We start from the raw sequence: 18,462 nt of genomic DNA on the forward strand, positions 1-18,462 counted from the left end.
CCTTCCTCCCGCCCCCCCCCCCCAACGAGCCCCCCACGCACACCCCCAGTGCCTGGGACGAGCCTTCTGCCAGGTCTACCCATCCTTAGCTGGGGGAGGGGGGGACAGATTGGGGGGCGGGGAGCATGCATGGCACAGAGTGGAAAGTCTTTGCCTCCGCCGTGCAACCCTTCCTCCCCAACATGCCAGCTCCCCTCCTAACCACGGAGTCCACCACCACCCCCTTTTCTCAGTCGCAGCTGCCTGGTCAGCACGACCTCTTTCGAACATTCTGAACCCCAACTTTGCAATAAGGTGGTAAAAAATGGCAATCCAGAAAGCTGCGAAAAGATTTTTTTTTAAATGCAATGAATGGGGAGGAGTTTTTGAGCACCCTTTTATTCACCTCTCTTTCCTCTGGGCTGCCTGCCTGCCCTCCCCTCCCCCCCCCAACCTGGATGCCTGTCTGCTGGAAAAGGCGCGATTGCTTCTCTTCCTCTTCTGCCCAAGATCAGGCGCTAAGGTCTAATATCTTTTTTAGCCACACTAAGTCTTCTTGATGTTCTTGCATTCACCAGTTCCTCTGGGCAGTTCTTGCTATAACCCCATTTCTCAGACAAAGGCATAGGAGGGAAAAAGAACCAAACTGTTTCCTGTGTTTGCCATTTTAATGCTGTCCATCCCCACACACCCAATTCCTGTCCCTGATGCTTCTCGTGCCAGTGTCTTGAACCTTCAAGATGGGGGGCGGGGGAGAACCAACTCCTGGGTAGCTTGATACAGTTTCTTTATAAATCTGCATTGTTGCTTCTGGTTTATGGCCATCAAGAAAATACCAGCCCCCACCCAAAATGCACCGCAGCCAAGTCGGCTAAAGGCGATGAGTGTTGGAGTCAGTAGGGGGCGCATTCCCTGCACTGGGTAAGGCTGCAGAGGGGGGAAGGGCCCCAGAGCTAGAACAGGATGTGCTTCACAGCGCCTTCTACAGACCATGGGAAAATGGACCCAGCAAGACACACACTCTCGCACTCTTAGTTGGTGAGCTGACAGCAACATGGCGAAGGATTAAGTGAGTCAAGAGCGGTGATTTTATTTCTTTTAAAAGAATCCACCCTGTATTTTAGAAGTTCCTTCTTTTTACTTTTTCAAAACTGTTGACCCTCAGACAATCCACATTTGTTCTTGGCACATCATTGGTACACAGATTTCCTATTCTCTGGAATCTGGAATTCTTCCACCTTAAGCTTTGAATGTGTCACCATGTCTTTTTCCAAGGTCAGATGGTAAAAGGGAAAGTTTAAAACCTGAGAGTAATGGGTTTGGGGGTATTGCCGATTACCTCCTTTCTTCATGGCCCAAATCTTTCCAATTCTTTTGAGAGGTAAAAATCATTCTTGAAGGATGTTAGATTTTAGTGGGGTAGTAATTTTCATAAGCATGTAGATGGGTGTCATGATTTGCAAAGCCTTGTTGGTAAACATCAAACCCATGTTGAGTTCTTCATTGTCAAACTCAACAGAGTTGATTGTAAAATTTTGTTGCCTTCCAACTTTGGACTTGTAATTGCCATTCATTACCTCAGTAGCCAACCACCTTTGCAAAAGTGTTGACACCGGTCTTCTGTGAGCACCCACCTTCTTAGGGTGTGTTGATTTCTATAGATTTTACTCCTCTTGTTATTTCCATAGGTGTGAGATGCACAATGCGAAACCTAGGCCCCAGCTTTTGCACCATGATGCACAGGGTTGTACTTTTTGTACTGAACTGATAGGTGGCCTAGTGGTTATGCCCTGTACTACCATTTTGAGGATCTGGACTCCGTTCCTGCCTTGCTCTTTGGACCACATTGTCAATTCACACCGGTGGGTATATTCATTTTGGAGGGTGGGAACTGCAGCAACAGGGAAGCCAGAGATTTCTTCCTCCTTGGTCACCACCAAAGCCAGCACTTCCAAAATTTCAGCCTAGCCACATTCCTCAAGAGCTGGTTGCAGTCGTGGGTTCTGAACAGAGAAATGACTTATGGCTTGTTTAAGAGAAAATTTTTAAGTTGCTAATATTGTGTTAATCATTTGCATTCTGCACTCTTGTGTATAAAGTATGTGAAGTTCTCAGTTATTGTTATCTTGATGACCCAATCTCAAGAGTTGCTAAGCTTCTATAAACCTTAACAGATTCTCTGATCAGAACAGGCCTTTCCATGTACTTGCTACCAATGATTGACAGTGGTTGTTGATACTCAGGGTACTTTTAAGACTTTGTTGCAAGTATTTTATATAGATACATCAAGGTAAATTTATGGGTGTATTCTTTGATACATAGTTAATGAGTTGGTGCCTAAGGGAGAATTTTCATGGAACATATGCTACCAAGTAACATTTTGGTGACTGAAAAGGAAGCAGCTTGGTTCAGGTATTCCAGTGGAGACTTAACTATATTGGTTTTGCAATTTTTTAGTAACCACAGAATCAGATTTTAAATCTAAATGGTAATATTTATAATTTTTAAATACTGCTTAGTATATGTTAAATAGATATAATTTTGACCTGTACTTGGTCTTTGATACATAGTTATATTGAGTTTTTAGAGGAGTAATTTGAAAACAACTTATTTGAGGGTATGTTTGAGGTGAGGCTTGTGAAGGTGCTTTTGTTTGATTTGGCAAATTATACATAAGATAGAGTGTTAACTGATATCCTTAGTGGTAATAGCCATTTTCCCCCTACAGGAAAACTTGCTATGAGCTCTTAGAAAGCATGTATTCTGCAGTTTCAAGGTTTCCTGGTTTTGGCATCAAAATAAATAAAAAGTGAAACGATTGGGCTTGAAAGCTGGAATTTAGGTAAACTGTGAGGGTTCGTTAAAAGTTCGGTAAAAAGCCTCAACTAACTAGAGGGTGGGGATGGGTATTCTGTTTAATTGAATTTTAAGTAGAAATTCCTTCTTTATCTGGCCATTGTTGAAAATTTCCTAAAATTACCTTATCAGAGGCTGCTATAGTTGAACTAACTAAATCTTTGATTTGGGTTCTTATTGTCTCTATAGAAAATATAGGAGATTGGGCTTTGAATCTCTAAAGACCTCTGGCCCCGCCTGTCCTGGAAGTCATTGGTTGTAAACATACCCACTGTGAATTTGTTTTGCTTAAATTTCTCTTTTTTTTCCTTAAACCAGAGTGCAGGAAAAGTTCTAATACTATTTATGTTAAAAATAAAACGTCACCATGTTGAACAGATTAAGTGTCAAGTAAGTTCTCAATTATTGTTATTTTGATGACCCAATCTCAAGAGTTGCTAAGCTTTTAAAAACTAAAGATTCTCTGATCAGAATAGGACTTTTCATTAACATGTAGTTGCTACTAGATAATCAGCTTAAATAGGCTTTTACCAAGTAAAAATGACTTCTGTTTTTTGTTCGATTTGATTACTAAAAGCATAATTAAATAAGGTACACCATGTGTTAAAAATTGTTGCTTTCCTTGTAACTAAATGTAATTTCTAGTATTTTGAAAATTTAAGTGTTCAGCAATCTGTCGGTTGATAAACACTTAAGGTGATGTACACATGCTGGCTACATGTTTAATTGTGGGAATTACTTTAATGAGGAAAATAGAGCTGATCAGTTACAAAGGTGCAAGTAGGGATCAATACTTGGGTAGAGAGAGAGAAAAGAAAAATCTCAGAATTTCAGTAGTATTTTTGTCTTTTGGGAACTATATATAAATAACAAAATTATATAAGTTGTAATAGACCTTGGCAGGTTGATTCTATCAATTGGTGTGTACATAGATACACATAAAATACAACTCACTTTTTTAGAGTTGGAAATAACCGTCATTAAATACAAAGTCCGAGCATCAGAGATGTGGTTGGGAAATAATACATTTAGCTATGGAAAAAAATGTCGGAATTAGACATTGTAGTTTTTTAAAATAACCTGTTAAAATGTTAGTGAGATGACTTGCAAAATGATGTGAAAGTAGCCAAAAAATGGAAATTTTTATAAGATTAGAAGCTAACTTGTAGTTTACACCAAGATGCCGAGTACTATTGTGTAATAATCTACGTGTTCATCCTGAACTTCCAAAAGGGCTTTCCCTTTTAAAGTCTGTTATGTCTTCCAGAAGATAAAATATATTTTCCATGGGAGTTTAACTTTGATTTATTTGCCTAAAAAGCATGAACATTAAGTAAAATGTTGCTCCCCTGAGTAAATAATTTAATTATAGAGTCACAGAGCTTGACATGTTCTTAGCATCATGCAAACTTCCCCTAGTTTTGTAAGAGCTTGTGGCGTTAAATCTAGAACAAATGCCATATTTTGCTGATGTGCATCACTGTCAGTTATACATTTTATGTTGTTAGTTTGGAAACTTGGCATTTGAAACTAGTGAGAACCAAAGCCCCCCACTAAGTGAATTGATACTTTGAATGTAGAAGCTGTTTCTTGTTTACTCATTTCTGCCTTAATCACTGAGATACTTTATAGAAGAAACCATCCTTGTTTACCCCAGCATGAGTGGCCACGGTTCCCTCCTGACTTCATGTTTTTTATATTGTTTGTGTGCCCGATCCTGTTTAATTACAAAGCGAGGGGAAGGATGATTGTGCTCCCTCAGTCTTTTCTGTGTCTTAGTTCTCCTTAGACCTGTGTTTTGGTTGTGACCTACCTTTGATATCTGGCAGTTAAGGAGTCATCTTAAATGAGAATCCATATTCTCTTTCACTGGAGGAAGGCTCTCCTTACATATTATCAGGCTTCTCAGATTGGTGTATATATATATATATCAACTTGATTATAATGTGATGTGTTTGTCTATATTAGGAAGTCACAGATAAAATGTGAGCCAACTATATACAGGAACTGTTTTGATTGAGGGCACACATTTTCTAATCAGTGTAAAATGCAAAGTTCTTTTCACTATTTCCGTTCTGAGTTCTCTCATCTCCACGTATGCATTCAATCGTCCTCTGCTTGTAGTTCTTTGAAATGGACTCTCAAGCTTCCTTGCTTTTATTGATCCCTAGCTGAGTTCTAAGACCACAGCTTGAGAAATAATGAAATCTCCAGAATTGCAGCCGAGTTCCAGAATTGAAGGTGTGGAAATTAAGAGGAGAGCATAAACGCTTTTGATAAAGTTTACTAAGGAAGACTGCCCTGAACACGTACTGCAGTTTAAGATTTAAGGTTTAACTCAAAAACATGCACACAATCTGTAGGAGACTTGTACATTGTTTGACCATCCCTTAGAATTAAAAATAAATCCCTACACATCCTGACTCCCTCTCCAGTAAGGGTGTAGATTTGTAATTGAGTCACTCAGCTGTGGGTTGTTTCTGTTTATGTGTCACTTCTATGACTTGGTTGATGCCTTTAAGAAGGGTGAGCTGTAAGTGTAAGGGCCTCTTTGCTGGCCTTTAGGGTAATATTAATGGCATGCCCATTTTATTTGCCAAGCATTTTTTAAACCATTCTCAATTTTCTCAGGATTGTCCTTGTTTCACAAGTGGGGAAATCAAGGCACTGTGACATGCAGTGATGAAGTGAGCCTCAGAATGTGTTCATGCCAGGCCTGTGCTTGAACACAGACTTTTGTAGGTTTCCCTTGTGCTCTTTGGCTCATGAAGGGTCACATGAATGCTTCATAACTGGGTAGTGCTGTTTCGTGCTTGTGTGTCCGTGAATACCCAAGGATCCTAAATGGGCTTGACAGTCAGAGGCTGGCCACACCCCCAGCAAGAGAGTACGGGCAAAATTGTGCTAGGGTTGGTTAGTTGAAGCAGCACATGTCTGGTTTGAAGTTGCCTGTACAAGGATCTAAAAAGAAAGTTTGTTTAGGGTCCTGTCGCTTTCCCCAGTGTTTTGGTTTAGGGCAGTCTTGTTCTTTCTTTCCTCTGAACAGTTATTTTTGCTTAGACAGATAATTGCTGGCTTTTGCCCTTCTGCCTTTCCTTTTTCTGAACCCTCTGGGCTCTGTTTAGGAGTTTGTGGAAGGCTGTGCTTCCATTGAAACATGCAGCTTTTTCTGGTGGGAACTGGCAACAAATGAGAACCTGAATGAGTGGTTTCTTTTGAAATCTGGTGTATCTGAAGAAACTTCCATCTAGCAGAAATATGGAAGAATTCATTAAAAGTTTAAATTGGGGGTTGTAAACATAAGTCAACAGTTAGAATTCTTGCTCTTGTGAAAGGGGTGGGGAGTGTCCTGTGCAGTCGGCTCAAAGTCCTGGTCCACAATCAGGTAGGCTTAAAAACTAACACCAAGAAAAACTTCTCTGCAGAAAGTGTAAGAGTTGAGCCCACCAAGTGGCAAAGCCTGCTACACGAATAATGGTTCTGCTACAAAGAAAGCTTTGCCTGTTAGGCCTTGGCTCCTAGGAGATCACTCAGAAAAACTTGAGGTGATTCAAGTAAACTATTCTGTTATTCATGAATGAGGAGAAAAGTACCTTTCCCTTACTCTGGGAAAATTATTTCGGAGTAGTTTTGATAGAACATGGAAATTTTCTCATTAAGGAATTAAAAATAACCTTCTTTGTGTCTTATGCCATTTAGATGACCAGACCAGTGACGTGCTACTGGAATGATTATAAGTGGACATATCTGGATGTCTTCTTAGGCCCCCACTTGTGAATTGATTTCCCTTTTTCACATTTCTCTTTAGCCAGGTTGTCCACCTGTATTGACAGCAGCCGTGCTCCGCTATGGAGTTCTTACATAGATGGCAAGGTGTTGCGGTCATTCCCCATGGTGTGTCACTGCCTTGCTGGAATGCCTACTTCAAACAGAGCAAATTAGGAAATGCTCCCCGTCTCATTCTCTCTAAAGCTAGATTAAGGTGTTAGAGATAGTCTCAAACCTTTTTTTTTTTTCTTTTGGTAAGCTGTGAGGCATCTTTCTTTCTTTCAAGTAAAATTCTTTGTGAACTTCAGTATGTAAAATTGATAAAGGGTTAGGGAGCACACCTTCAGTTGCTCAGCTTTCATCTTGTCCCTCCAGCGTCATCTTCCCCTCCATGCATATATTCTATCATCGTCTCAGCACATTCTTAAAACACCCTGAAAGCCATTGGCTCCATTAGTGTTCTGTAAATTCTGGCGGTCACAGCTAGGATTCTCATCTAAAATCTGAATACTCCCAAGTAATGGGATAAACAGCAACATAATAGTTTCTGGTTGTAGGCACTAGTCTTTTAGTCTGAAAATCTTAGAAGTGACCCACACACATATTTTTTTTAAATAGAATATGCAAAATCTAGATCATACCTTGATGTGTCTATGTGACTTTAAGTCACCTAGGTTTATTGTGGGTACTTGCAGATATTCTATTGCATAAGCGTTTTAAGTGCCACAGAGCTTATAAAGTTAAGAATATGCTAACTCACAAATGTAAACTAGCATGTGAAAACACTATTAAGTGTGTGAATGCACATTATGATGTGTCTAGGAACAGATATATGGCAACCACATCTGATTATCAGGATTAGTAGTCCATATTTTTTAAAAGATTATACCATAGTGTGAGCTCATAATTTTCAAAGTGACTATTCTAGTATCTGATCTGGTTTAAGATAATGATAACTGCTTTAAGTGTTAACTGGCAGCATCTCATTTAATCTTTCTGGCATTGGAGTTGAACAATGGAATCGTGTCCTTCTGCACATACTATAAGGAAAGAGACCTCCAGAGGTTGAGTACATTTTTGGGTTCACAAAGCTAGTAAGTGGCAGAGTAAGGATTAAGTAAGGACACAGATCTGCCCAGCTCCGGAACTGTCTTCTTAATCACTACATCGTACCATCTGTCTTTTGAGCAGACGAAAGCTTTTACTGTATTGTGTCACCCTACTTGTTAACAGAAATTTGAAGTTGTGAGGTAAAAATGTAATGTAGCTGATAGGTCAGCTGAATTTTTATTCATGAAGACAATACAGCTTTACTGGGAAACACAAACGTGGATGTAGACTGTAGGCTTCACCCTTGAACTTCATCTTCCTTTTGCCATCACTTCAGTATCTTACTGTCTTGTACCTAAGGCTCTGCTCTGGTGGTCTTGCAGACCTTTCAGATTGTGTGGGTCTGAGGTGGGTGTAAACTCGGCTGTGGTGATTCTGACAGTTGCCTAGGTCTGGTACTCCACTCCGCATGGACTTCTCTAGGCTTTTTGTAATGGGACCTGCCAAACGGGCCAGATTAATTCTCTTAAAGTGCTGTTAGAATTGTATCCTTTCTCTCCTTCAGTGTCTGCAGCACCTCCTCAGTGCCTACCAGACACGGTAGCGGACTCTAGCTGCACACTCAAGGCTTCTGTCCTGTCCCCAACCTACCTGCCCAACCCTGTCATTCATTATTACTCAGAAGCTTGGCATAGCAGCCGTTCTGGACTCTATGTGTCGTCCGTAGAACTCCTTGCTGTCCCACCTCTAGAACTGTGCCAGCAAGTTTTGTTGTTGTTTTGTTTGCAGTGAATGCAGATTCTCAACTTACCTAGTGGCCCCAGCTTAGCATCTGTTTCCACCTTCTCCTGAGCTCCCCTGCTGAGAATGAATTCTCCCTCTTAGGAAACCTCAGAGCTTTTAGTTTGTGACACATCTGACACTTCGCTTCTTTTCCCGTAGATGTTTATGGGTTGTCATCTCTGTAAGTCCTTTCTAGGTAGGGGCTTTTCCTTAGTCTACATTTATTGAGTGCTTGCTATGTGTCAGCCACTGCTGTAGATGCTAGACACCTAGCAAGGGGGAAAAAAACAACAAGGAGCATCTTCTTAATAGACCTTCTTTGCTTTTGATCATGAGATGGTACCCTTGTCTTCCTGCATATTTTAAGGGTTCGTAATTCCATCCTTTGAGATCAGGAAGATCAATCTCTGCTGAAAAATGATTCATAGTGGTTGTAATTTACAGACATAAATACCTCTTTACCATACTGTATCAATTATAATTTCAGGTCATACTTTACTAAATCTGAAGTCACCTGTGATCAGCATTTAAAATAAAACAAATTTTAAGTCACAGTGTAATTATAATTTTGGAGATTGATAATATGGTGAATGGGGCTGCTTATTTCCCATTAGATTCTTGGTTTGATATTAATGAGCCACACCACATGAAAGAAAACAAAACTTGCCAAGATTAAGTTGTCATCATTGTGTTACCTTAATTTATTTTTCCTAGGACCTCTCCCCTTTTGCAGTTCTATCCTTATAACTGTTTGAAAGAAACTTCAGGTTATTTAAAAATTTAATACATGGAAATTCTTTGAAAATCTTTACTGATACGTGCTCTAGAATCATTTCACTTCTGCAAAACTAAAAAATAGTTGAACTTATTAAAGTAACCCCAGCTGGATTAAATCTGTTAGTTAAGGCAGAGGGAATTGGAGCCTTTGACAGTGACAGAAGTGATATGTTCCTCTGTTCCTGGCCTCTTGGAGTAGAGCAGATTTGCTAGGAAAATGAATTCTAAGATTTTGCCGGGCGGGGGGGGAGCATTAATAATGTTACCATAGAGTCATTCATTTAATATTGTCCAGAATGGTCTGGAAATTATTTATAAAGTCCTTCAACGTTCCTATGTTACATCCAGGACTTGCTCTTAGAGGATCTGTCCTGTTCAAAAAAAAACTTAACAGATGCTTAATATTCATAGTTTTGGCAGAGAGTCATCAATGATAAATGCCTCTTATTTTGAACCCACACTATCCTGCTGATAAAATTACGAGCAAACCTTATTTGGTTCCATATTCAGTACTATTGCCTTAAATTTTCCAGTAGCCACATTGGGAAAAAAATTTTTTTAATTGTGATAAAATTTACCATTTTAATGACTTCTAAGTGTAAAGTTCTTTGTTATTAAGTACACTCACATTGTCATGCAACCATTACCACTGTTCATCTCCAGAACTTTTTTCATCTTACAAAACTTAGTCTTATACCCCTTTAACACCAAGTCCCCATTCTTCTTTCCACCAGCCCTTGGCAACCACCTTCTTTCTGTCTGAATTTCGCTTTCAGTATCTCATATGAGTAGAAGCACAGTATTTGTTCTTTTGTGGCCAGCTTATTTCACTTAGCATATGTCTTCAAGGTTCATCTGTGTTTCCACTAGCCACATTTTAGCATTTGGTTTCATTTAATGTTAACATTTAATTTAAAGATGAAATTAAATTTAATATATTTTTAACCTGGTACATCCAAAGTATTATTTTAACATGCCAATATTTTTGAAAAGGTATTTATGAGACATTTTGCATTTTTTAATACTAAGCCTTGGAAATCCCAAGTATATTTTACATGTGAAAGCATATCTCAAATGGGCAAAGGACTTGAATAGACCTTTCTCCAAAGAAGACACAAGTAGCCAATAAGCAAATGAAAAGATGCTCAGTATCACTAATCATTAGGGAAATGCAAATCACACCTAAAATGAAATACTACCTCATACACATTAAGATGGCTATTATAAAAAACATTAACAGGTGTTGGTGAGGGTGTGGAGAAATAGGAAGCATTGTGCGCTGGTGGGAATGTAAACAGTAGTACCACTATGGAAACATAGAATTACCATGTGAAGAGATATTTGTACACCCATGTTCACAGCAATATTCACAATAGCTAAAAGGTGGAAGCAATCCAAGTGTCCCATCACCTGCAAAATGTGTATACATATAGCGTGGAATATTATTCAACCTTAGAATAACAGATAAGCAAAATATGGTGCAAAGATAGTATAGAATATGATTCAGCCTTTAAAAGAAAGGGAATTCTGACACAGGCTCCAACATGGATAAACCTTGAGGACATGATGCTAAGTAAAATAAGTCAGTCACAAAAAGACAAGTACTTTGTGATTCCACTTACATGAAGTTCTTAGAGTAGTCAGAATCATGGAGACAGTAGAATTGTGGTTGTCCAGTGCAGAGGGGAAGGGAGTTATTGTTTAATGTACAGAGTTTCAGTTTTGCAACATGAAAAGACTTCTGGAGATGGGTGGTGGTGATGGTAGCATGATAGGATGACTAAATACCACTGAACTATACACTTAAAAATTCTTAAGATGTAAATTTTATGTTATGTGTATTTTACCACAATAAAAATAAACTAATTTAAAAGCATATCTCCACTCAGTTCAGACTAGTCACATTTTACGTGATGAATAGCCGTTTGTGGCTAGCATCTACCTGTTGGAAGGAAAGCGCAGTTCTTAAAAATTAAAAACTTCAGGCATCATTGGTTTTCTTGCTGCATGACTTAAATGCTGAGATACCTAAGATTCATTTCCTTTTAAAAGAAAAATTACATGTGCATAAAAATCTGGAAGGATAAATATACCCAGTGTTAACTCTTTACATATAATTATTTGTGTTCTTGCCTTACCTATATTCTGTTAGGCCCAGTTGCAACAACTTTACTGAGATGTAATTCATACACCATAAAATTCACCCCTTTAAAGTGTAGAATTTAATGTTCTTTAGTATATTCCCAGAGTGGTGCAGCTATCACCACAGTCAATTTTAGAGTATTTTCATCATCCCACAAAAAAACGTGGTTCCCATGAGCAGTTAGTTGCCCTCTACTGTCCCCAACTTCTCTAGCCTTTGGCAGCTTTACTCTTTCTGTCTGTAGATTTGCATGTTCTGCACCTTTTATGTAAATGGCATCATACAATAAGTGGTCTTTTGTGACTGACTTCTTTCACTGGGTATTATTTTTCAGGGTTCATCCATGTTGGAGCATATATCAGTACTTCATTTTTTTATGGCTGAATCATATTTCACTGTATAAATATATCACATTTTATTTATCATTCAATAGTTCATGGAGTTTGGGTTGTTTCTCCTTCTTGGGTATTAATGACTACTGTGAGACCATTCGTGTACAGGGTTTTTTGGTGTTTTTGGTTTTTTTAGGATTTTATTTATTTGAGAGAGAGTGGGGCCATGGGGAAGGGCAGAGGCAGAGAATCTCAAGCCAACTCCCAAGCTGAGGGCGGAGCCCAACAAGGGGTTCAATCTCACCACCCGTGAGATCACAGCCTGAGCTGAAATCAAGAATCAGACGCCTGACTGACTGTGAGCCACCCAGGCACCCTCGTGTACAGGTTTTTGTGTAGATGTATGTTTTTATTTCCCAATTGCTTTTGTCATAAAAACAAATGGAACTTTATTTGCAGAAAGGAGCCTAAAAGGTAGCTGAAAGCAGACTAGCCTCCTGCCTAACCCTACTCTCCAGAAAAAGAAGGATCACCAAAGCCTCTGTTTTCCCAAGCAGTTTTTGGAATAGCATGTTTTGAGTATTGATAATGGGAAGGTGATAAAAGAGAGACATAGGATACATCTGTTTTTGAAAAGTTGTTGTTTTATTTAGGGATACCAAGGTTGTAGTTTTCATATTGCAAGGTATTATTACAATTTGGATATCTTTCCATTGCGACTGTCTATTGACTGTTGGCATCCATGGTGATGGTTAAGAGCACTTCAGGCAAGTGGTCTCAGAGCTCTGGATCTGATGGGACCGTCTGACCTGAGATGTGTAGGTATTCTTACTCTGTTTCATCTCTTCAGCTAGTTTGGTTGAACTTGTTTAAGGTCATTTCAACCTTGAGTATGAAGTTGTGGCACTTTCAGATGTATGTATTTAGTATTTTAACTTGCTCTTGTTTACCTTTAATGTCTGAGATCAGAGCTTTATCTACAACGGTAATGGGAGGAGCGCTGCATACTAGATCTGGAGATGACCTTGAGACCCAGGTCTGTCACAGAAAAGCTGATCACCTTTAGGCCAGTTGCTTCACTTCAGTTGCTAATCTGTAAAATGAGAAGAGTTTAGATGAGGCAGTCCTTTGGTTCTCTCAGTGACTCACAGTGCTACATTTTGGAATCAAAATGTTCATGCCCCTTTAATTGAGAAGATACTTAAAGACTTGATAGTTAACTTCCCTTTTAACCAGACATGGATTCAGTACAGAAAATTTTTGTTCCCACCAACTGAACCACCTAATACTGAAAAACGCAACACATATTTATTTTTTTTAAAAAAAAAGAGATCTTGGTTGATTGTTGTCATATGTGTCAAGTGGCTGCCACCAAAACAGTGCACCTTTCAGGAACATTAATTTAAAAATAATATCCAGGGCGCATCTGGCTGGCTCAGTAGGTGGAACATGTGACTCTTGATCTCTGGGTCATGAGTTCAAGCCCCACATTGGGCATAGAGATTACTTTTAAAAAAATAATAAAATTTTAGGGACATCTGGGTGGCCCAGTCAGTTAAGCACCCAACTCTTGATTTTGGCTCAGGTCATGACCTCAGGGTCGTGGGATCAAGCCCCGCATTGGGCCCTCCACCCAGCACGGCACCTGCTTGGGATTCTCTCTCTCCCTTCCCCCACTCCCCACGTTCTCTTTCTCTCTAAAAATAATAATAAAAATAATAACATTTTTAAGAAAATATCTAGAACTAGAGAAGTATTGTCCCACTTGACCTTGTGATTGTGTCACATCTGGAATAAGTTTATTCAGGCACCAGAGAGATTGACAGACTGGAGCCCATCCACTGGAGATTGGCTCCTGTGATAACAGAAGTAATGGTAGAAAGAACTGAGCGTGCTTAACTTGGAGAAGGGGGAAGACTTGGGAGGGAAGGAGGAAGGGTCTTAACGTGAAAGGCTGTTCTGTGGCTAGGGAATTCGATTTCTGTAGCTGAACTGAGAACTGTGGGCTTGTGAACAGAGCTGTCCAGTGTGCAACAAGCTGCCTGGAGGGGTTTGTGCTCCGCTCACTTGAGGTGATCAAGCAGAGAGAGAGTCTTAGATTATGAGCAGGGCTGCTTGTGGAAGGGATTCACACATTGTTTATAGACTGTGGCCAAAAGTATTCCTATGACCAAGCATTGCTGTACCGGATGCTATATTTAAGTAAATGTATTCATTTTGCCTTTCATAAATAACAAGTCTACTTACAGAAAAAAAAAATAGTATAAAAACTTACGGAATTTAATCATTGATTTGGGGAAAACTTGAAGAAAATCAAGTGTCTTTTCTGGAGGCAGTTTTGTATTTGACACAATTAACTCTATTGGGATTTTTTTATTACTAGAGAATAGTAAAAGTCAGTGCAGTTAGTAGAAGTATAGAAGAAAACAGAAGTTGGTTACATTTTCTGCTGGCTTCTTATCTTTATTAACAGTGTTCTAATATGATTAACCTAAGCAAAGTAATTGGTGTTCATTATTCACATTTGCCTTTTGGTACATGTGTGTCTTCATTTGCAAAGTAGTTTTCCTGATCCTCCTGGGCTTTCCAAATAAGCCCCCCTTTTTTGCCTCAACACTACTGCACGTTTTCCATTACTTAAGAGAAAGTCTGAACTTTCTTTCCTTACCACTGTCACGCTGCACAGTTTTATCTGCTAATCCAGAAGAGCATTCTGCCTCTGGATTGTCAGTTACTTGTTCTGTGGTATTTGGGATTGAGAAAGAGAGGAGACAATTAGAGCTGCCTTTCTATGAAGAGCCTGTGGCATCTGCAAGGTCTTTTACCCAAGCTTATAGGAAATTGAAAGATTAGCTGCTTCTGTTTAGGACTGTGGTGGTGGTGGTTGCTGTTGTTGTTTTTTAAAGATTGAGGGGGATGGTTGCTTCCAGATCAAATGTAGGCGCTGGGCTCTCAACTTGCTCATTCATTGGAGGGTTCTAGAAAGGCTTTATGGGTTTATTTTTCAAATACAAACATATAAACCTCTTTACAACTGGTTTAGTTTAAATGTAGGACTTAGTAACACTCTTAAAAAACTGATCCCAGAGTAGTCAGGAAAGATAAGTACTTACTGATTATAAAAAGAAACTGTTTTACAGTGACCACAGTTTTATTCAGTGATATTGACAGGTATTAAATATGTTGCTGAGCAGGTGGCAGGAGGGAAAGTGAGCACATAAATAAGGAAATGTTTTCTTTCTGCCTAGTTTTTATTTTAATGGGTCCTAAATGTTTCCACAGAGACGTCACAAAATCTGTTTTTAAAAAAAGAGCACCATCATGGGTAGCATGAAGATTTAGGAGAATCTTATTAAAATATCTGTGGCTCTTAAAAAACAAAACAGTACTTTTTAGTTAGTGGTTTAAAGAAACTTCAAATATATCTGACCCTTACACCCCAGTGCAGGTTTATAAGATCTTTATAGAACTGCTTGCATCTGCATGACATTAGAATACTTTGTTTTCTTGATTTAATATCAAGGATCTGAATTTCTTCTTACGTGTTAATTTGTATTTATGATGTTACCAAAAATGAAACTGTCTATATTGTAGTAGCTTGAATGTCCTCCTAATTTTTATTAACATAGAAAATACAACTGCTCTTTTTCTTCACTGGTAATGGCATTATTTCCAGCCTTTGGTCCCTCCCCCCACCCCCAGTAAAAAAGATTTTCTCAGATGTGTGTTTTTCTTTACAGCTTAATGTAGAAAATGTTTAAAAGACAACACCAAAGTATTGTATTTACTGTATTCTAATCCTTAGGCTATTGGGGGCTTCTGACAACCGTACTCTGATCAGACTGTAATTTTACTTAGGGGAGATTTTCAGTAAACTTTTGGAATTCTGCTATAGCCATCAAACTTCCTGCTTTGGTTGATTGTCCACTAGGTCCCGATTCTACATTTCAGAGGACTGTCACCTTGGCATAAATTTGCATTAGAAGCTTAGTTTAGACAAGTAACTATTTCAAGGAGATACGTAGGAACTGAGAACTTTTCCTTCTTCCTCTTTCCATTTCAACCCCTGAGCCCCTCCACTTTTTACCTTTTTTATAATTCAGCTAAGATTTGTTTAGAAACAAGGGTTTCCGCTTTAAAAAGGGGGGTAGGGGAGTGTTGAAAACTACTGGTTTAGACTAAGCAGCTTATGTTTTGGTGTTACCGGGAAGAAGTAACCATTCCTGTCTAGCTGTCAGTGCAGTGTTAGAAACTTTTCTTACAAAAATTGTAAATTTGTATTCACTGATATAACTGATGCATTAGTTGTCACTCTGGTATATGTTCATATTTCGGTTCCCGGATACGAGAAAGTTGCAGTTATACTTGCAGGTGATGGAAATTAGGGCATGCTGTCATATTTACTTCTGTACTTGCTGGCATGTTAAATTAGTACCGTATGTTCTTATTTAAGAACTTGGGAAACCCAAGAATGCACATAAAAACATGAAGAATTTTATCCTGGAAGATGCCATGTTACATCCATACTTGCAGTAGCTTAAAATATAATCTGGAAAAGTTTGATCTGGAGGCTTTTTTTTCCTCCTGGCTTGTTTGATTAACTGTGCCTGGTCAAAGGTTTAAGGTTAGGTTTTATGGGTGTTTCTGCTTTTTTGATTTAACTTTCTGTGGGCACAGTTATGTTTTTCTGCTTTTTTTTCTACCCCTAAAGACAGAGACTAAATGATGTCATCCTTGATCCCTTTGCAAGGGACCTTATCGTATACATAGACAAACTTCACTGACTCTTGGTACATCAGGTCCTGCAAACCTTGACTTGAGCTGGCTGCACTAGAACTATCTGCTGTCGGGTTCCCCTCTATCTTCCTGACCCAGAAGAGCCTCAGTACAACACCTGACTTGATCCAAGCCTTTTGGCAGAGCTGTTGTTTCATAAATGATTATAATTATGTTTCTCAGATAATGACTTCTTTGCTTAAGTGAAGTTCACCGTCATTGAGGTGCTGTTATCCTTTACCTGTTACAGGTTCAGCCTATAGATATTTCCTCATAAGACAGGCTCATTCTGCCTCATTTCTCTTGGTATGTGGAGTAAAGGAGTATTTTTGGTTTTGGGATTTGGGGGGGAAAGAGAAACCTGTGTTTGATCAGTCTTCTATATATGTTTTCAATTCATCTCTAGCCTAGGGCTACAGATCTCAGATTTTCATTTCTGCCATCTGACTCTTGCTTTCTAAGAAAGCACATGAGTAGCAGTTTGGCCAGGATTATTAGTAAAATTTTAATGTTTTGGACCCAGTCAGTAGGTGTGGGTATAATTCGCAAAGATCAGTAGGAAGGAATGTGGCTGAATCATTCAGCAGTGAATTTAAATCATTCTCAAAAATTGGTATTTTTAAGTCTAGTTCATCAGATGGCATATGCTTACCCAAATGCTACTTATTTTCAGTTAATAAAATACTTGCAAATGTTAACTCTATTATTAATAGGTCTTTCCCCCAGATCTTTTAATGGTTCTTTTTATTTTTGAGTGGGGAAGGGGCAGAGGGCGAGGTTGAGAATCTTGAGCACTCTCCACGCCAGGTGCAGAGCCCGACACTTAACCGACTGAGCCACCCAGGCTCCCCCTTTCTAATATTCTAAAAGATTTAGGGGAGGGGCATCTGGGTGGTTTAGTCTGTTAGGCATCCAACTCTTGATTTAGGCTCGGGTCATGATCTTGGGGTTGTGGGATCAAGCTCCACGTCGGTCTCTGCACTGTGCATGAGCCTGCTTGGGATTCTCTCTCTTCCTCTGCCCATCTGCCTACACCGATCTGCCTGTCTCCCTCCCTCTGTCTCTAGTAAAAGGTGGGGGGTGACTGTTCATACAGTGTTTTTGTTTTTGATTAATGAAACCAGGGGCCAAAGCATCTTTCAGAAGAACTGTGTCTTCCTAACAAACTGTTATTCTTCCTACAAGACCTGATTCACAAGTGTAATTACTTAGCTTAAAGTTCTCCATCTTTTCTCATGTTTGCTTCCTCTTCTGTGTCCCACTGCCCAGTGGGTCTACTAAGACTTTTGGTTGCAAGGAACATGAACCAAAGTTTAAGCAAAAGTGGTCATGTACTTGGCTCTTGTTTAGGAAAGTCTTTGGAAGGGGCTGTCAGGCACAGCTGGATTGAGGACTTTAAGTGTTATTGAATAGGAGTCTTTCCCCTCCCTCTGCTTTCTCCATGTAGCAGCAGGTCCTGAGTCCTTTTCAGCATCACTATCAGCCTTGTTTGGGGCACACACCCAGTTCTTCCAGTCACTGTCTGTAGAGGTAGAATACTCTGATGGATGGACCTGAGTCATATACACTCTGCTCTAATGGAGGTAGGGCCAACTATCAGCACATCATTTACACCAGGGGTGGCTCCAAGAAGCAGTGTGGCAGGCAAAAACAGCCGTCGTCTTCAGTGCGTAGGTGCCTGCTACGTGCTCTAGGTCCTGTCCCTTAGACATGATGGACTGTTGAAGGGAAGAACTGTGTCCTGTTCATCTCTCTTTTCCGAGCACATTGACAAAGTGTAGGTACTTCAAAAATGACTGATAAACAGGTGAACAGTGGTTCCATTCTATTAAATTGGATATTTTCCCCTTTTTTGTTAAGAGCTGAAAGGTTTATGGTTTGACTGAAGGAGCTCTCCCTGGTGTTGGGATAATGGTGCTGACCTGGTGAAAATGGCCATTCTGACAGGCAAGGAGGCTCAAGAGAAAGGACTAGCTACCTGGGGACAAATCTGGAGAG

The 18,462-nt window shown here is 39.5% G+C and overlaps 1 protein-coding gene across 1 annotated transcript in view; it reads left to right on the top strand.

Annotated features, from left to right (window-relative positions):
- The window catches only part of ADNP (activity dependent neuroprotector homeobox), a 31,594-nt gene that overhangs the window by 537 nt on the left and 12,595 nt on the right, over positions 1-18,462 (top strand). The window contains 2 exon segments of the mRNA XM_073883954.1: positions 1,668-1,798; positions 1,801-1,841. Coding sequence (XP_073740055.1) covers positions 1,675-1,798; positions 1,801-1,841 — 165 coding nt within the window. The 5' untranslated portion in view covers positions 1,668-1,674.

This window comes from Callorhinus ursinus, unplaced genomic scaffold, assembly GCF_003265705.2.
Source record: "Callorhinus ursinus isolate GAN/ISIS: 27379988/994484 unplaced genomic scaffold, GSC_fseal_2.0 scaffold53, whole genome shotgun sequence".
Classification (NCBI taxonomy): Eukaryota; Metazoa; Chordata; class Mammalia; order Carnivora; family Otariidae; genus Callorhinus; species Callorhinus ursinus.